The 21,538-nt window shown below is 36.6% G+C and overlaps 1 protein-coding gene across 1 annotated transcript in view; it reads right to left on the reverse strand.

The window, feature by feature from the left end:
* Positions 1 to 20,982, reverse strand: part of LOC150085326 (uncharacterized) — a 178,906-nt gene extending 157,924 nt beyond the window's left edge. The window contains exons 1-2 of the mRNA XM_090374527.1: positions 20,934 to 20,982; positions 18,558 to 19,555 (exon numbers count right to left, since the gene is read on the reverse strand). Coding sequence (XP_090230653.1) covers positions 18,558 to 19,555; positions 20,934 to 20,982 — 1,047 coding nt within the window. The remainder of the gene's footprint in view (positions 1 to 18,557; positions 19,556 to 20,933) is intronic.
* Between the last annotated feature and the right edge of the window lie 556 nt (positions 20,983 to 21,538).

The following is a 21,538-nucleotide window of genomic DNA, read 5'->3' on the forward strand; positions in this document are numbered from 1 at the left end:
GGTGGTATTCACGGAAGTAATCAAAGAAGCTACTAGGCTTTTCAGTTTTGACTGAAATTTTAAGATTAGAAGATGAGTCTTCTTAGGGAGTACTACCATAAGGTAAAAGGCTAAACTTACAAATGTCACTGATTAAATGATAAAGATGAGTAGATTTAAAATCAAAAGTTTAGATAAATCTACAAAATTCTTTGAGGACACTAAATTTAAGACTAAAAAGTAATTTATTATTCAATTGCACATTGAAAATATCAGTATCCCAGTGATTGAGTAGAAAAGTCACCTAAATTAGATTTGGCTTCTTTTTTTTGTCTTTGTTTTTTATAAAATCTAACTGTAGAAGTCTTAAGATATTTAATAACCTGAAATTTATAATAAATGCATGTATCGGATATATGATTAGAAATAAATTGGTCGTTGAACTAATTATAAAGACCAAAGCGATAAAGAGATTTATATTTAAGCACAGCAAACCCTCAATTTAAAGGACTAATAGGGGAGAAGGGGTGTCCGTTAATGCTGAAAGTCTGTTAAATCGAATGTAACCTGAGGGGGCATTTTTTATTGTTCTTAATGTAAAAAAAAAAGCTTTAATACAATATACAGTACTGTGCAATATAAAATTATGTTGCAATTTGGCTTTTGATTTATGGATATCAGAAACTGTTTTTTTACACTGTAAATTTCACAAACACATGCTACTGAGATGCCTTAAACTAATTTCTCAATTAGCTCTAATTTCTGTGCCACATTAAGTTCACACACTTTCTTTTAATTCCTCTATCACTTGATGCCATTTTAAATTATAAGGATTGCAAAATTATTTAATAAATAAAGTCACAATTCATAAATCACAGAAACACTCTATATGCAACCTGACCGCACAACAGGTTGAGGCAGACTGAGACCGAAACAAAGCAAGTCGGTAAGACCTGCAGTTTAGTGTCCTGAGTCTGAGGACGAGGGTTGCCTGTGCGGACGTGCCTTTCTGCCGCTCTTGGAACAGAGAAGTGTTTTCTGATTTATTTTCTGCTTTATTAGTTTAAATTGACATATTAACTTATTTTCTAGAGTAGCTTTATATTCCTATTTACGGTAGCTTTATATTCCTATTTACGGTTTAAAGTAACTTAGATAGAGATTTTGTAGGTATTACTTAGTATCGGAAAGGGTATCAAATCCACGTGTTTACCGATCGTAAATAGCCGCCATTGTTACGCGAAAATTAATCAGTAAAATCTATTAATCTTGTCGAACTTCATTGGCAATTAAATTGTACTTTTAACTATACATATAACCACTTAGGTTACGTAATATAAATAATTAGTAAAAATAAATAATTAATACATAACTTGATACGGAAGTTATATAAAGGGATTTCGTAGATAACACTCGTAGATTTCGTAGATAACACTCGTTACTGAAACAAATGTTTCGTAGATAACACTCGTTACTGAAACAAATATTTCGTAGATAACACTCGTAGATTTCGTAGATAACACTCGTTACTGAAACATAAATATAGCATTATAACTGTGTTGGGATACAAGTTTAGGATTTAATTTTGTACTGAAATTGAAATTTTTATCGAAAGTAAATCGAAATCATGACTCAAACCAGAGCAGCAAAGCAAAAGGCTCAAGCTAATGGGAATGCTGTGGCTCAGAGGAGAACTGAGGGGGACAGTTGCCCTCCGAATCACAGCCCTTTAAGATGCACTATTTGCTTGATGTTTGTGGAGCAGTCAGGTATGGGACATGATACTGCCATTGGGGGATGTCTTTGTATGTGCGCGATGCAAGGAGTGTAAGGAAATCAGGCGTCAACTCAGCATTGTTATGGGCCTATATGAGAGCTTGAAGGACAGGGTGGATGCCCTCGAAGGAATACAAGTGAGGGGCCCATCAAGCTCTCAGCTGCCCACACCAATGCCAGAGCTTGCACTTGGTCATCGCGCAACACAGCGGCAGCTCCCAAGGCAGAATGCACTGGTCCCAAAGGAACTAGTAGTTGTTGGTGACTCTATTGTCAGGGAAATGGGAAACATGCTTTGTAAAAAGGATAGGTGGAACAGGACCAGGGTATGTCTGCCAGGGGCAAAGGTTGATGACGTTGTAGAGGGATATCATCTTTTAAGGGCACAAAATGTGATATAGTTGTACACGTTGGCACTAATGATATTAAGAGTAGGAGACCGGCGGAATTACTTAACAAGTACAGGTCACTGATGTAAAAAAGCCGTGAATTAGGGTTGAATTTGAAAGTGTCTGCAATTCTGCCCAGACACGATAGGAGGGAGTATATGATGAGAGCCCTGTCGATCAATTCGGCCCTGGAAAGATTGTGCAGGGCTCAAGGGGTAGAATTTTTTACAGCCTGGTCTGTACTTGTTAACAGGAGAGACTGCTTCTAAAGGGATGAGATACACTTAAATAGAAAGGGTGCAAGAATGTTTGCTGATGCTATCGAGGCAGTGTTAGGAGGGTCGGAAAACTGCAAGATTCGGGGGATACAAGGACTAATAGATTAACAGTAGCCACTGGCAGAGGAGAAAGTGATTCTTGCACTGCTTCTATTGGAATGAGCAGCAGCCTGGAAAATAAGATGCAGGATATTTCAGAGACTGCTGAGAATCATTGGGGTACAAGTAAACACATGGGTTGTGAGGAAGAGCAGGTGCATGTATACTTGGGTGTACACCAATGCTAGGAGTCTAGTAAATAAATTTGATGAATTTGAGGTGTTGCTCAAAACATCAAAGGCAGATATTGTTGGGATTTCAGAGATGTGGTGTCACACAGATATAAGGAATGCAGAACTGGAATTTGGGGAGTACAATGTCTACAGAAAGGATAGACAGGATAGGAAGGGAGGAGGGGTTATGCTATTAGTTAAGAAACACATAAAATCCAAGGAAGTGAAGCCAGTCGACATCGCTGGACAGTGCAGTGTCGAGTCAGTTTGGTGTGACATAAGCACTGGGAGATCAAAATTAAGAGTACGAGTGTGCTATAGGCCTAATGACTCTGATGAGTATAATAAGAAATTGTACAGAGAAATAGAGTGGGCCAGTAAATCAGAGAGTCTTATAATGGGGGATTTTAATTTCCCAGATATTGACTGGAATTTGGGGCTGGTCACTCACACACTACCAAGGCTTTTTGGGGATTTATTGGATGATTGTTTTCTACATCAGCATGTTCGGGAGGCAACTAGAGGGAGGAATACTCTTGATTTGATTATCAGCAGTGATTCTTCATGCATTAAGAATCTGCAGATAAACGAACCACTAGGTGGAAGTGATCACAGTGTTCTGAACGTGGGATTTACTCAAAGAGGTAACTACCATTAGGGGTAAAGGAAGGGGTATTGCTTAAGTAAAGGCGACTACAGTGGACTGAGACAGTATTTAAATTCCTATACAGTGGAATCAACTGATGATGTTACCAACAGCAAATTCAAAATGGGAAGCATTCAAAGAACTTATCTTGGAAGCTACTAGGCTTTACATACCAACTAAGAAATATTGTTCAAGGTTTAGGCCTAAATGGATGTCAGATGAACTAATGAGGCATATGGCAGAGAAAAAAAAATGCATGGGATACATACAAATTAACACGTGACACAGAAGCCTATAATAGATACAAGTTGATCTGTAACCAAGTTACAAAGGAGGTTAGGCAGGCGAAGGCAGATTACGAGAAATCCTTGGCAAAGGATGCGAAGAAAAACAGCAAAGAGTTCTTTACTTATGTAAACTCTAGAAGGAAGGGGATGAATCAGATTGGTCCACTTGATATCGATGGGTCAACTGTTGATGATCCTGCTCAGGTAGCTAACAAACTAAATGAATATTTTGCATCGACATTCACACATGAGGAGTTATTCAGCGAGGGGAATGCCAGAGGTGTATTCAACTCTGGCAGTAAGCTACAGAATCTTGTAATAACTGAGAGTAAAGTGGAGGAGAAATTGTTGAAGATAAACACAAGAAAGGCACCTGGGGTGGATGGAATCTATCCAGTTATATTAAAGGAGGCAGCAATGGAAGTAAGCAAACCCTTAGCCATAATTATGAGAGCTTCCTTGGACTCAGGAGAGGTACCCATGGACTGAAGATGTGCAAATGTGACCCCAATTCACAAAGGAGGATCAAAGGCTGACACAAGTAATTATAGACCTGTGAGTTTAACTTCTGTTCCCGGAAAATTAATGGAGGCACTGGTTAAAGAAGCACTGCAGGATCATCTAGACAAGACTTCAGTTATAGCTCAGACACAGCATGGTTTTGTTAAGGGGAAGTCTTGCCTGACCAATTTGATTGGATACTATGATGCAGTCACAAGAGAACTGAATGCAGGGAATAACTTTGATATTATATACTTGGATCTTAGAAAGTCTTTTGATACTGTTGCACATGGAAGACTGCTGCACAAATTGGAGCAGTGTGGCATTGGAGGTAAATTGCTGCTATGGATAAAGCGGTGGTTGAGGGGGAGAAGACAGAGAGTGGTAATCAATGGCCACTGCTCATCGTGGACTAATGTTATTAGTGGAGTCCCTCAGGGTTCAGTATTGGGTCCTTTATTGTTTTCTGTATTTATAAATGATATTGATGATGGTATATCAAGCTTAATGTCCAAGTTTGCAGACGATACGAAGGTTGGCAGGGTTGTCAAGGTCACTACTGACACGATGCTGCTGCAACAGGATCTGGAAAGGTTGAGCAGATGGGCTGAGAGGTGGCAAATGAAGTTTAACATTGACAAATGTAAAGTACTACATATGGGAAACAGCAACCCCAGAACAACGTATCAACTCTGTGGTACTACACTGACAGTGGTAGAGAATGAAAGGGACCTGGGGGTGGTTGTGCAGGCAGATATGAAGTTCTCTGAGCAGTGCAGACGGGCTGCAAGAGTAGCTCATGGTGTATTGTCAATGATATATAGGAATTTTTCTAGCAGGGATAAGGAGGTGATTATTCCCTTGTATAAGGCAATGGTCAGGCCACACCTACAGTACTGTATACAGGCCTGGAGACCTCATTTCAAGAAGGATGTAGAGCTGCTGGAACGAGTACAGAGGAGGGCAACAAGATTAGTGAATGGAACAAAGGGGTGCTCTTACGAAGAAAGGCTTAAGTTTTGCGAATTACAGTGTCTGGAGACTAGGCAGCAGTGAGGTGATCTGATAGAGGTGTACAAAGCCCTGAACGGTTTGAGCATGCTCAATGCTGATGGGATTCTTCCTCTTGCTCAGAATAATCACCTGAGAGGGCATAAATTCAAATTGAGGAAAGACAGATGTAGGATAGATGTGCGGAAATTTGCCTTTAGCCAGCGGGTGGTTGGTAGGTGGAACAGACTTCCATCCCTTGTCGTGGAAGTTGATAGCCTAAATAAGTTTTAAGGCTCGGCTGGACAGGTATTTCGAACAAATAGAGGGGTGAAGTGGAAGTGGTTGGTTTTTATTTATTTATTTTACTTTAATTTTTTTGGCTGATGCTGCATAAGCTTGCTTTCTTGTATCAAATGCCTCTACTAATGCTAATGCCACATTCAGCTCGCAAGTCACCGCCTGCTCTTATTTGTAATCTGGGAAAACAGCTATTTGAACACATTTTCAGAAAGAATAAAAAACAATTTCCTGAATTTGATTATAAAAATAAAAGTAGGTAATTATCAAAACAATAATGGAAATAGGTATTTTATTAATTTTTAATTAATAATAACACTGAAGTTTTGTATGACCTAAAATTGTATAACATACAGGTATATTATATTAGGAGTGAGTGATAATGTTGAGAGTGATAAAGGGGCTTAGAGGGGAACAGGTATCCTGTGTGTTATCAGACACTCAGCCTAAAACACTGATGGATCCAATATCTCTCAATTACAGAAGATTTAGGAGACGTCCGGTTGGCCTGCCTCCCTGAAATCCACTCATGCACACCTTCTCGAGGGTAAGCCCTGTTACGTCACTTAGGTGGCAACGAACGTGTAGAGTGGTTCTCTTCAGGACGCCTGGTTAGAGTGAAGAGGAAAAGACCAAACCCTCCAGCAATGAGAGCACAACAATACAAATGGCCCTCAGTCCCCAGCAGCTTTCACTCTCCCTCTTACGGCAGCGAGAGGATCAGAGTGGAAGCAGAGGGTGCTAATAATCTCTGGGTACGACCAGGCTGCCACGCACGGAAATTGAATTTGGCCTGTTATAACGTACGATCACTCATCGGTGAAGACAGGATATTAGAGCTGGAAAAGGAATTAGAAAATGTGAATTGGAATATCATCGGTTTGGCTGAAACAAGAAGAAGAAATGAATCACTTATAAGTTTATCAAGTGGAAATCTGCTGTACACCAATGGAAACATTGAAAGGAGTGAAGGTTGAGTTGGATTTCTGGTCCATAAAGATTTTAAAAACAACATTTTGGAATTCAAAAGTACATCACCAAGGGTGTCAAGACTAATACTCAAGATTTCTAAGAGGTACAAGCTAAAGATTATAATGATTTATGCACCAACATCGAGCCATGATGATGAAGAGGTTGAAGAAATGTACACCGAAATTGAGTCTTCTAGATGAGCAGAAAACCCACTACACTATTATTATGACGGACTTCAATGCTAAGGTTGGAAAAAGGCAAAACAGCGCAGAAAGAGGAACTATAGAAAATTTTGGAATTGGTGAAAGAAATAAAAGAGGTGAAAGACTTGTGGAATTTGCAGAATCTCAAGGAATGTCAGTAATGAACACTTTTTTCAAGAAAAGGGTGAACAGAAAGTGGACATGGAAGAGTCCAAATGGATTAACAACTAATGAAATCGACTTCATCCTCACTAACAGAAGATATATTGTGAACGATGTTACCATCCTGAATAAGGTAAATGTTGGAAGTGATCACAGAATGGTAAGATGTACACTAGATATAGATGTAGGAAAGGAAAGGAAAAAACTGACTCGAGTAAATAATACAAAGGTCTTTGAAATAACAGAGGAGGAGAAAAAGCAGTATGTACTGGAACTTAAGAACAAGTTTGAGCTTCTGCAGACTGCTCAGGACCAAGATATCGACGAGGAATATTACAACTTTCTGAAAGTGATAAAGCCCAAGAAACCTATAGGGAAACAGAAATTCAAAGAAGAAAAAATTAGCCAAGAAACACTAGTCATGATGAACCAAAGACGACAAATGAAGAGCAAGAAAAACACTGACAGGGAGAAAATTGAGTATACTGAGTTATGCAAAGCCATTAGAAAGAGACTCAGAGAGGACATAAGATTTAACACAAGAAAAGTAGAACAAGCATTAAGGGAAAACAAAGGATTCAAATCAGCAGCCATGAGCAGTAATACAGAAAGACAAATGATACTGAAACTGAAGAATAGTGATGGTGTACTTATAAACAGCAGAGAAGGCATAATTCAAATAGCAGAAGACTACTATAGAGAATTATACAAGGAGCGAGGGAATGATACCAGCATTGGGAAGATGGATTGCAAAGTAGCAACACATACGACATACCCGATATTCTTCCTGATGAGGTAGAACATGCATTGAAGAAAATGAAGAATCGGAAAGCCCCGGGGGAAGATGAAGTTACTGTAGAGTTGTTAAAATTGGGAGGAAGAGAAATAACACAAAAACTGGCAAGGCTCTTCACAAAGTGCATTAGAAAAGGTGTGATGCCTAAGCAGTGGAATAATGCAATCATAGTTTTGCTGCATAAGAAAGGAGATAAATCAGAAATTGGAAATTATAGACCAATTAGCTTGTTATCCCATATCTACAAGTTATTCACAAGGGTCATTACTAACAGATTAGAAAGAATACTTGATGAGAATCAATCGAAAGAGCAAGCTGGCTTTAGGACAGGATTCTCAACTATGGATCACCTTCACGTAATATCACAGCTAATGGAGAAAGCAAATGAATATAAAACACCATTATGCCTGGCATTTGTGGATTATGAAAAGGCATTTGACTCCATACAGCATAAGGCAATGTTTCGGGCACTGTAAAGACAAGGCACAGATACTCCATATATTATGATTTTGAAGAAAATATATGAGAGTGCTACATCCTTTATTAGACTAGACAAAGACAGTAGCAAATTTAAAATCGAGAAAGGAGTTCGACAAGGAGACACAATATCTCCGAAGCTGTTTACTGCTGACCTTGAGGAAGCTTTCAGAAGATTAGACTGGTCGCAGAAAGGAGTCAATGTGAACAGAGAGTACCTAAACCATTTACGATTTGCAGATGACATTGTGGTCATAAGCCACGATCCCAAAGAATTAGAGGAAAATCTTAATCAGTTATGCACAGTTAGTAAGGATTTTGGACTAAAGATGAATATGGCTAAAACAAAAGTAATGATGAACAGGTATGCCACGGGAAGGGAAATAATGATTGAAGGAGCAGTAATTGAAAAGGTCAAGTCATATACTTATCTGGGACAAGTTATTAGCTGTAATAATGATAAATGGCTGGAAGTCAAGAGAAGAATAAATTTTGGATAATAGCATTCAGGAAATATAGTCACATACTGAAGAGCAATATCCCAGTTTGTCTGAAACGTAAAATAATGAACCAATGTATACTCCCCACCATGACTTATGGAAGTGAAACTTGGGCACTCACCAAAAGAATGGAAGAGAAGCTAAGAACTACACAGCGAAGAATGGAACGAATTATATTGGGAATCAGACAGTTAGATAAGAAGAGAAAGAAAAGAACACATGGATTAGGCAGCAAACTCAAGTAAAGGACATTCTTATCAAAACTAAAGAACTAAAATGGTCTTGGGCAGGACACATAGCTCGAAGACATGATGACAGATGGACTAAGAAAATAACAGAATGGTACCCAAGAGGAGCTAGAAGAAAACCTGGAAGACAAAGGCGGAGATAGATAGATGAAATTCATGAGTTTTTGAGTAGTAAATGGATGGCCAGTGCTCAAAACAGAAGGAACTGGAAAGTTGCTGGAGAGGCCTTCATCCTGCAGTGGATTGAAAATGGCTGATGATGATGATAATGTTGTTGTTGTTTTTGGATTTTTCTAGTGGAAAGGCTACTTAGACCATATTGCACCTAGTCAGTGATAAATTTTGACAAAAGGTTGTGGACATGATTTAATTCAACCACCTTTGCTTTAGGCATTAAATGCCTAAGAGCTTTCAGAGGTAATGTCTCTGGAATCCCTGGCGTTTGTGCCTCTCTGAGAACTGCAACCTTGGTGGCAGCATGGTGCAGGGCCAGATTTCCTATTAGGCACCGTAGGCAAAAAATGTCTACGAAGGAAAGGAAAAATAAAAAAATAATAAAAAAACACAATGCTTCACTCTTTTCACTGTGACTAATGAAAAATGAGCTGCGCAAATCGAATCTAGGAGCTGCAATTCAATACAAATACGCTATCTAGCAAATGTTCTCGAAACTAGAAGAATCGAAGTGATGGTCGCTCTATCAATTGAGGTGGTTTATCAATTATTATAGTTGAAACTTGAGTCACGTTAATTGACGTGATTCGCAGTCAAAGTGTTAAAATAGAAGAAAATTTTTACTCCCACTTTTTAGCACATTTTGGAATAAAAGTGCCTAGGGCCTACGAACACAAAAATCCAGCCCTGGCATAGTGGATGTGGTTTATTTATTTATTCTTTTGTTTCATTGGTCAATATATGAGGCACGGATGGGATGAGGAACTGTTTCAGTCTATTGTTCCTACTTTCTAAGCAACAATTAGTATTGATTTATTGTTTCTTTGTGGAAGTTGTTTATTTCTGATCCACAGTGCTTTTGGGTGACCTGGGCTATGAGAGTTAAATAAAAATAGTTTATATTTTATTATTTAATTCTTTGTAGTTATTCAACCCATCATCAATCATGTCAAGTGCTGAAAAGAAAAAGTGTCCACAGTATCTGGATGAATATCTAGCTTATGGTTTTATTTCAAGCCCATTCGATTCAAGACAACCCATGTGTCTTACGTGTAATAGTTCTTTTTCAAATGAGGCTATGAAACAATCAAGACTTTTAGATCACTTAAAAAGGAAACATCCTGATAAAGTTAGATGGATGGATGGAATGACTGCATATATATATATATGCATCTTATTAAATTGCAGATATCATTGTAAAAACTGGTAGTGCTCATGCAGTTGCTGAGACTGTTATATGACCCGCATTAAAGACTGTCATTTCAACAGTGATGCACCAAAATCCTTCCAGTATTTTAAAAGCATTGCCACTGAGCAATGATTCAATTCGAAGATGAATCGATGCAGCTAAATGACAAACTAAAAACAAGGAAATTTTCTATTCAGTTTGATGAATCCACAGTTATTGACAAATAAGGCCCTTCTAATGGCTAGTTTGTTATTTCGATGATGATTGTAAATTGCAAGAAGAGATGCTTGTAAAATCTTTAGAAACTGACTGTACTGGAGCATCCATTTTTGCTGCTGTAAAGCCATGGTTTGATGAAAAACAAGTACCATTGGAAAATTTGGTGTCCTATGCCACTGATGGTGCTACCTCTATGGCTGGAAGATAAAAGGTTTTATAGCCCACCCAAAGGAAGTATGTACCGAAGCTCTTGCAATACACAGCATTGTGCACCGACATCATCTGGTTGAATAAAATATTACTCCAGTTCTTTATCAATCTCTCAGTATAGTTATTAAAACCATCAATAAAATAAAGTCACATAGCAAATATGATCGCCTTTACAGAAAATTTTGTGTTGATAATGAAGAACAGTATGTGAGGCTTCTTTTACATACAGAAGTCATACATGTAGGATAGACGTGCGGAAATTTGCCTTTAGCCAGTGGGTGGTTGGTTGGTGGAACAGACTTCCATCCCTTGTGGTGGAGGTTGATAGCCTAAATAAGTTTAAGGCTCAGCTGGACAGGTATTTTGAACGAACAGAGGGGTGAAGTGGAAGTGGGTTTTTTTTTTTTTTTTTTTTGGCTGATGCTGCATAAGCTTGCTTTCTTGCATCGGATGCCTCTACTAATGCTAAGTCAGATGGCTTTCTAAAGGAAACTGTCTAACAAGATTTGTAAACTGTTTTGATATGATAATTAGTTTTTCAGAAAGCGAAGGAAGCACAGATTTAGCAAAGGAGATCAGCAAACACAAACACAACATATACTATATAGTCTAAGGCGCATTTAGGGCTAGAGCCTCAAGCTGCGAACAAATTTAGACTATGTATATAAAGTGCTTAGCATCATAATACACAGCCATTTCTGTATAAACAGAAAATTTTTAAGGTGGCATCGTTTTAGGTTATATCTCATATTGTGAATACCTTCACAACGAGTTGCCATGATATTGCACTACTTCGAATAAGTAACGCTTCACCTAAGGAGAAGACTAGTGTTACTTATTCTCAGATAGGTACCACCACCCAGACAGCACTGTTTCAGGGCTATTTGGCCCTTCGTCAGTGAGTGGGTAGGTACCCAAGTGATGCAATGATGGCAAAACAGTTATGAAGTATAACTCCACAATATGAGAGATGCCTGATGGTGTATGATGTATTTAGACTAAGGCGCATTTAGGGCTAGAGCCTCAAGCTGCGAACAAATTTAGACTATGTATATAAAGTGCTTAGCATCATAATACACAGCCATTTCTGTATAAACAGAAAATTTTTAAGGTGGCATCGTTTTAGGTTATATCTCATATTGTGAATACCTTCACAACGAGTTGCCATGATATTGCACTACTTCGAATAAGTAACGCTTCACCTAAGGAGAAGACTAGTGTTACTTATTCTCAGATAGGTACCACCACCCAGACAGCACTGTTTCAGGGCTATAATATGAGATACAATATGAGATATAACCTAAAACGATGCCACCTTAAAAATTTTCTGTTTATACAGAAATGGCTGTGTATTATGATGCTAAGCACTTTATATACATAGTCTAAATTTGTTCGCAGCTTGAGGCTCTAGCCCTAAATGCGCCTTAGTCTAAATACATCATACACCATCAGGCATCTCTCATATTGTGGAGTTATACTTCATAACTGTTTTGCCATCATTGCATCACTTGGGTACCTACCCACTCACTGACGAAGGGCCAAATAGCCCTGAAACAGTGCTGTCTGGGTGGTGGTACCTATCTGAGAATAAGTAACACTAGTCTTCTCCTTAGGTGAAGCGTTACTTATTCGAAGTAGTGCAATATCATGGCAACTCGTTGTGAAGGTATTCACAATATGAGATATAACCTAAAACGATGCCACCTTAAAAATTTTCTGTTTATACAGAAATGGCTGTGTATTATGATGCTAAGCACTTTATATACAATACTATATAGTTTGAATTTTTCAAAAACTTCAAGGGAAATTAATTATGGTGATAGACTGAAAACACATTAAAAGCCTTTACTGAAAAACTGAAAATATTTGAAAGCAATTTAATGAGAAAACACTTTCATGATATACAATAGTTAGCTGAAATCAATGAATCTCTCACCAAGAATGATCTTAAGAATTATTCAGATCATTTGTGTTCTTTAAAAGGTGAAATGAAAAATAGATTTTCAGATTAATTTTCTTTTGAAATGAAGCCATGGATGTTAGATCCAACTGGATGCGATGCCGGGTCTGCTAGTGAAGAAATTCAACTCATAGAATTAAAGGGTAACGAAGAATGCAAATATAAATTCGAAAAAGGTGGAACGGCTGAGTTGTGGGGATCAAAAACAACTAAACTTCTTTATCCAACACAATGTGGTCTGAAATGGCCAAAGTACTTCTTTGTTTTCCAACATCTTAAATGGCTGAAAATGGTTTTAGTTCAGTAAATAAAATATTAACAAAGGAAAGAAACAGAACTGATATCTGTTCAAGAGGAGACATTACAATTAAACTTACTAACATCATACCGAACATTGAACTTTTAGCTAAGAAGCATTAGGATCAGGTATCCCATTGAATAAAAAAAGTATAAAGTATTTTCTTGTTTAAAATTTCATGGGAACAATTAGGAAAAAAAATGTCTAAAAAATCCTTCATGGGGTGTTAATTAAAAAAATGTTGAGAAACACTGGATTAGACTAATAAGTTATGTTTCTAAAAATTTCTGTTGTTGATTTAAATTTTTAATTTCTCATCTTCATAGTGTCAACTGTAAAGTTGACAAGTCATTTTAAAACCCCCCTCCCCTTTAGTCCTTGTAAAAAATGTTTATTTTGTTCATAAAATTTTATTTTCATTTATTTCACTAACAAATTTATATATTGGCAACAATAAATTTTATTCTCATTTTTATTTATGTTTATGCTTTTTACCTTTTGGCTTGCAGTTTACCTCATAAATGAAGATACATGTTGCTATTTTGCTAGTAATTCTTGCTGTTGACACCTGATGAGAGGGCGGTTTTGAAAGGTATGTGGCAACATCCTTATTTTGTCAATTTTGTAAATTTTGTAATTATTTTATCAATTTTGAAATTATTCATCTCTTATTATACATATATTTTTTATTTTTTGTTACCCTCTATCTGAAAAAAAAATTTCTTTTTTTTCTCATATATATATATATATATTATAATAAGATTATAATAAATCTTATTATAAGATTATAATAAGAGAATTATATTAAGAGATATACCAGATAGATTTATGGAAAATGCATAGGATAATATAATATACAAAAGTATCTAGGAAATAAACTCATACACCGACCATTGAACAAAATTTACTGTAACTAAAATTTTTACAAATAATATAAAAACAAATTATTTACAATAAACTAATGATTGTATATTGCGGAATACTAAAAACTTTAATAAAAGATCGTTTACCATAAAATAAGCTAAAATATAAAATTAAAAGCGCTAAAAACCTGGAGCTTTCGAGAGCATCAGCTCTCTTCTTCAACAGTAATATGACTTTCTGCAACACCTCCTTAAATAGCAGGTTCACGGTACCTCCACACATGGTATTTCTCCACGTGGTTCAATCGTCACATGGTCAGAACCGGAAGCGGAAATGTCTCGGGTACGTGGCAAATAAAATCATTCATCCGAACTTAATACAATTGTTTCAAAAATAGGATGAATACGCATGCCTCTATCTCTATTCATGGTATTCTTACTGGATGAACCAATCCATAAACCCTCGAGCCACTTACGCTCCCAGAATCCATGTGCACAATCCAAAATAATAGCGTCCTCCGGGGAGATTTGATGCTGCTTTTCCCAAAAATGTTCGGCCACGGCAGGCTTACTGTAATCAGCGGTTCTTATGGCATTTAAATGTTCCCCCAGACGATCCCTAAGCCGTCGTTTTGTTTCCCCCACATAACACTCCCCACAATCCGGGCATTCTATTCTATAAATAACTCCGCTACTGAGATCTTTTGGTATATGGTCTTTGACCTGGGACACAGCTGTGCGCAGCCTCCGCCCAGGAAGTTGTACACAGTGTGTCTTATAACCCCGTAAAATTCTTGCCAGATGCTCAGTAAGGCCCGGATAGTAGGGGATGTATGCGGTGGCTACCGGGACGAATGACTCCCTACGCTCAGACACCCCTCTACTATACCTATCCAGGATCCTCTGGGGGTATCCGCACTTTCTAAGTTCTGCCGTGACGCGATTAATTTCTTTCTCTTTATCCTCATAAGTGGTACAGTGTGATCTTACTCTGTCAAATAAAGCTTTTGCTACACTATTCTTATATTGTCCAGCTTGTGCTGAATTATAGTGGGTGTATTGACCTCTACACATGGGTTTTTTAAAAACTGACATCTTAAGCCTAAAACCCACCCTAGAGACCAATACATCCTATAACGACAGAGTACCACCCGTTTCCACCTCTGAGGTGAATTGTATAAATTGGGAGAAGCTATTAAGCCAGCAAACGGCATCATCCTCCCTCCCCTTCTGGACCAGGGCAAAGGTATCATCAACGTATCTTCTCCAATTCCTGATAGGAAACGAACACCCACTAAAAACCCTACTTTCCAACTCCTCCATGGCCAAGTTGGCCACGGTGGCACTAATGGGTGAACCCATGGCCATACCACGAACCTGCTTATACATAGTTCCTTTAAATAACATGGTACTACTAGCTAGACATAATTCTACCCCGGTACAAATATCTTCCACACCGAGCAGTGATCTATTACCAAGTGAGGTATCCCTGGTCAATGCCATTTTTACACAATATACTGCATGATTAATAGGAATACATGTAAATAAAGATACAACATCAAAAGAGATCATGCTCTCATCATCATTTACAGTCAAATTCCCCACAAAATTCACAAACTCTCTACTGTCCTTAACAACATACTCGGACTGCCCCACTATGGGTGCAATTAATTTGGCCAAGTACCCCGATAATGCATAGGAAGGACTCCCTACAAATGAAACTATAGGTCTCAAGGGTACTTCTGCCTTATGAATTTTTGGCAGTCCATAGAATCGTGGGAGTTGACTACCTGTAGTGTGTAATGACCAGTAACTCTCCTTGGAAATCTTCTCCATGTTCAACCAGGACTGTACCAATTTATTGACTCGCCGTTCCAGACCCACCAATGGGTTCCTCTGGATCACCTTATAAGTGTTATTATCTTGCAGAAGTTCCAATGCCTTCTTATTATAATCTTCTGTATTTAGGACCACCGTTGATCTCCCTTTGTCTGCTGGTAAAACAACTATTCCTTTGTCTCTTCTCAATTCTTCTAGTGCTCTCTTTTGACTAAGGCTGAGATTCGGGGATGCCTTCCTCACCTGACTCAACACTGCAGCAGACTTCACACGGATTTCATTAGCTAAAGGCTCAGGAAACTTACTAATGGCCCGTTCAATACCCATTGCTATCTCCGCAATGGGGGGTTTCGAAGGAACCAACGTGAACTTAGGGCCTAAACTAAGGACGGCCTCCTGCTCTTTCGCGAGTTGTCTATTACTCAAATTATGTATAAAATGGGTGCTCCTATCATATCGCTGTACCACATTTTCACTCACCAACCTATTGAACTTCATAATTTGTCTTTGCCTATATGACTCTGCTACCCTAGCAACTTTATCCGAAATTAACCTTCTGATAAGAACCAGGTGTCTAGAAGAAACATTACTACCAATATTACCTAAATACATGCCAATTTGTCATCTAGTAAATCTGAGATCTTCATGCAGCTTACGAATCCAAACATTCATAATACTCTTTTGAAAACGCACAGTGGCCCGAACTAATCGAACATCCTGGAAAGGTATTTTAACCCTAAACCCATGCGGTACCAGCCTATGCGCTCTGCAACGGTACGCAAATCTTAAATGCTGTTGTTGTCTAGCTTCTTTTACACAATACTTCTGATACTGTCGGAGATGCTGCACAACTATATGGCCATAACTACTCACAATATCCTGAAAGAGGCCTCTGAGGTCGGGAAAACTCATATCTAGGAAATAAACTCATACACAGACCATTGAACAAAATTTACTGTAACTAAAATTTTTACAAATAATATAAAAACAAATTATTTACAATAAAATTTTAGTTACAGTAAATTTTGTTCAATGGTCGGTGTATGAGTTTATTTCCTAGATATGAGTTTTCCCGACCTCAGAGGCCTCTTTCAGGATAATATACAAAAGGATACCATACAAATCTTATCATTGCATACCTGCAATTTTGGTGACTTTATCTGGGGTCAACCATCCAAATTAAAAGGAAAAATTGTGATAAGATGCTCTCTGTTTCTGTAATGATCAATATGCACCAAGGCAAATTCAATTTTGAGGTAGAATAGCCAATAAATTGGTATAATATAACAACATATAACAGAATTTAGAATTTATAATATAATTTTTGAATTATCTAAACTATAACAGAAATTAAAGATTATTTAAAATACTGCAAAGTACACATTGATCATCATTGACCCAACAGAGAACAAAGGATATGAGTTTAGGAATTATAGCAATTTATATTATTGGCTATCCTATCTCAAAATTGATTTCGCCTTAGTGCATATTGTTCATTACAGAAACAGATAACCCTTTATTACTCTATCAAATTTGGGTGTTGACCCCAGATGAAGTCACAAAATTGCAGGTATGCAATTTTGGTGACACAATAATACAATAAGTTTTGTATATTAAATTATGCTATGCATTTTCCATAAATCTATCTGGTATATCTCTTAATATAATTATCTTATTATAATCTTCTCCACAATATATAATACATTATGGGCGGAGTGTCGCAACTGCACTAGCCCACAAATTCAGTATATATTAATGTCAGTGTATTAATGATTACCTACCATACTGCTCATTTAATATATATATATATATATGTATGAAATAAGTATAATAATAGGTTAAAGCATACACTGTGTTGGGACTACCTTGTCCATATTTTGTGCAAGTTATACTGCTTTACCCTTTTTGATCTCACTCATTTTTATTCTTAAATTTGCTTTTCTTCCACAGGTATGGACAAGTATAGAAACACAGTCCTTGATACATGATCAGGTGTAGTCCTTTGATGAAATACCTGATCATGTACCAATATTTACTTTTAGCTAACATTAGATTTTAATTTCATATTTGCTCTACACTTCCTTTTTTTTCTGACTTATAACCAAATTTACCCACCCGTATCTGATGCTGGCTGGGCTATTACTCCTTATATTAATTTAATAATTTTTTGCATTACAGTTCCCTCCTCTCTAATTGGCTTTTCAGTTCAGCCTATAATTTTGCTTAATTCATTCTAACATATAGGATATTCACATTCTTTCTTTTTCACAATTAAAACATCTCCAATTTCTGCTATTCTTCTCCTATTAGTTATGGCATTTTGTGTAATTTACGCTTCCATTTACACTTTCCATTAGACCTATTAATTCTGCCTCGTATATATATATATATATATATATATATATATAAAATAATAAAGATGCAATGAAATTACTGAAAGTCTTAGTAAACAGGGATGAGAAATTAAAATTTATAAAAAAATATATAAGACTGGGTTATGGATCCGGAGTAAACGTAGAAAAAACCAGCAACCATAATGAAAAATAGACAAAAAGGTAATTATCAGTGTATTTGTGTATTTGGCAGGGGAGTTGAGCTATCAGGTGTAATAACCATGGAAGAATTGAGAGAAACTGTATGCTAAAAAACAAATTATCTGAAATAAAATGCAGTTAATATAATTACTGAAGTACCTAAAGCTGTGGGTCCTAGGACTAGTTAAAGTAGTTAAAGTCCTAGGACCACCCACAGCTTTAGGTACTTACAATAATTATATTAACTGCATTTTATTTCAGATAATTTGTTTTTTAGCATACAGGTTCTCTCAATTCTTCCATGGTTATTACACCTGCTAGTTCAACTCCCCTACCAAATACACTGATAATTACCTTTTTGTTCATATATATTTTATTTATTTTTTTTTTTCCGGCATTAATAAAATAACAGCAAATTTTTGAATTGGGAAAAGATCCAAAGTTAAGTTTTTTATTATCATATAATAACTGAATAAAAAATAAATCCATACATACCATTTCCATATCCTTAATTTTTTCACACAGTTTAATTTCATGGTCGCTACTTGCTTCAACTTCAATATTTATTAAATCACATGCACTACATCCCACTTGAATACCAATCTCTACATATACATTATTAAATGCAGTCTGAACTCCTTGGTCTTCTGTTTCAAGCTGAAATCTGTTTTCATGAAGAAAATTGACTTCTGTATTTTGGCCAAATGGGAGTGCCTTAGTATTAAATACCGATTGTTTAGAAAAGTGAGGTTCAAGGGTATTGAGATAAACTTTATTAAGCACCTTAGAATTGCAGTCATCCAAAGAATGATCTAACTCAGTATAAATGCCATTATTGTTAGATTCCATGGCATTCTGGGAAGTCTCAGCTAGAGAACTGTCTGCTGCACTGTTCAGTAAATCAGGAGAGATAACCAACTGTTCGGCAGAAAGAGCAGATTCCTTGTTAGGTTCATTTACTAGCATCATTTGAGTTTTCAAATGTGAATCATTATGTTCCTTATATGAATCTGTAGAGTGTTCATTTAGAGTATTAGCTTTCATAACATTCAGAGATGCATTTTCTTCGATGTTGTCATTAAAATGACATTCATCTGATGATAAATTATTACCACTGAACAAACTTAAATGATGCACTGATTTGCTGTTCTCGAAAGAATTCATACCATTTTTGTCATTTTTAACGTCCAGAATATCTCCTGAATTCAATGCTTGTTCATAATTCTTCGAGTCTGAATGTAAATGATCTGAGATTTGTGTTGAGTTTGGAACTTCAGACGATGTTAAATTATTTTGTAATGCATTTTGTGGAGCAGAAAATACTATTTTTGGAATTTGGAATGACTTGTCAACCTCATTTGAATAAATATTTGATATTTCATCATCCACATTAAAAATGCTAGTGTTTTCTATTTGGTTGTAATTTTCATTTTGTGATTCATCAAAAAAGCCTCTCTCTTTTGAAAGAAAATTATGTAAAATTTCTGGCAAACCTGTAATGATATGAAATAAAGTTATACTTGTGTGACAAGTAAATATTATTTAATTCAAGTTTAATTAGTGAAAAATAATAAAACCAAAAAATTTGGCAATTTCCATTCTCTATAATTTTACTTCAGATTAACCTGCAGAAAAAAAAAAATAATAAATAAAAATACATGTACACGGTATGATCAAAAAGTTCTGGGAATGATTTTATACTTTAAAATAGTAACATAGGATTGCAGCAAATTTCAACTTGCTGCAGCATGCTTGATGACTCAGACAGAATAATGTATGAATCATCCATTTATCTGCAATAAGCCCGAATTACCAGAATAGAAGGCGTTTATGTATTTTATTGTTTTTAAAATGAGGGATTTTACTGAGCAGCAAATTTGTATCACATTATCAAATTTTGTTTCAAATTAGGGAACAATACAACACAAACCAACAAGAAGTGAAAAATATTAAAAACAGCTTTCAGAGATGTGAAGATCCTACACGTTGTTTGAAGACTTTTCAATAATTTGCAAAGAAAAAAAAAATGTTTAAAGAAAGCTGCCTGTCCATCAAATACAATCTTCACTCATGCCATTCTTCAACTTCAAAATCCAATAATTCAATCATTCACATTCATAATCTAATCGGGTTTGTTTGTTGTCTGTTTGTTTGTTATTTGGTTTTTAGGAGCATTAGCAACTAAGGCCATATTGCTCCGGGATATGCGGTGGTCATTCCCTGACCTTTCCGCATCCTCCGTATTTGGTGGTGACAGGCTCGAACCCCGGTCTAATCAAGAAGCGTGTGCTATGCACTGCTGCTCCTTCCCACCTGGCTACGGAGTCGCCTATCTAATCGGGAGTGGAGTAATTGACTTTCAACTATCTACAAAGTTACTAGTGATACTGGTATTTCTTATGGAACATGTCAAACAATTTTCAAAGTAATATTTGGAAATTGTGATACCTTTCAGCTGTCTGCTTCACATCCTCACCAATTCTTAGAGAGAGCAACAAGTTCTTGCATGCCAGGATCTCCATCAATGTGCTGTTGCTAACCCAAATTTTGTTTTTACCACCATTACTAGTGACAAATCATGGGAGTATGGCTAGCTATGGCTACCAAAAAAGCCAGTCCTGTCAATGGATGACTTGTTCTTCTCCAAGGCTCAAAAAAAAAAAGCAAGACAATCTGGATAAGATCATGCTTACTGTAATTTTTGACTCACAAGGCACTGTTATTATGAATTTTCCTCACATAGTCAACCAATGAACCAGGAATACCAGAAAATAGTTCTACAGTTAAAAACAAAGCTGTCTGGAAAAGTAAGCACTTCAGGGCATTGGCATTTTCAGCATGATAACTCCCCCCACACATTTAGCATCTTACACTGAAGAATTTCTTGCAAAGCACTCCACATCACTATCTCCTCTTCCATAACCACTTTATTTAGATTTCTTTAATTTTTTTTTGTTTCCTCTTATTGAAAGCCCCTTTGAAAAGTCAGAGACTTACAATGATCGTAGAAATTGTATAGAGTCATTGAAATTGGTGTATAGTGTCAAAGAGACTACTTCAAAGGAGACCCATATGAATAGCTGATAAGTTTCATTTCTTAAATATTAGTAGTCCCCAACTTTTAGATTATACCCTGTGTGCATGTGCACGGACGTGTGCACATGCACCAATTAGATATATTATTCAGGTCACAGAATGAAAATTTTAAAGAATCAGTGGATTTTTTAAAATTTAAGTGTTATGAAGTTTGCAATAATAAACACAAATGCACATTTTGAAAGAAAGCAGTGTAACAATAAACTGTTATCCGCTTTCTTCACTCCCATGAAGGACTGGTTGGCTGATACCCCCCCCCCCTTGGTTGCAGCACACCAGTTTGTTGATACGTTAATAATACAGTAATGGTAGGATTAATAAAGTATTAGTGACCCCTGGTGTTATATTTGATGGTATTAAAAGCATGTACTTTTTCTTTT

This window comes from Mastigoproctus giganteus, chromosome 5, assembly GCF_048544385.1.
Source record: "Mastigoproctus giganteus isolate SK-2022 chromosome 5, ASM4854438v1, whole genome shotgun sequence".
Classification (NCBI taxonomy): Eukaryota; Metazoa; Arthropoda; class Arachnida; order Uropygi; family Thelyphonidae; genus Mastigoproctus; species Mastigoproctus giganteus.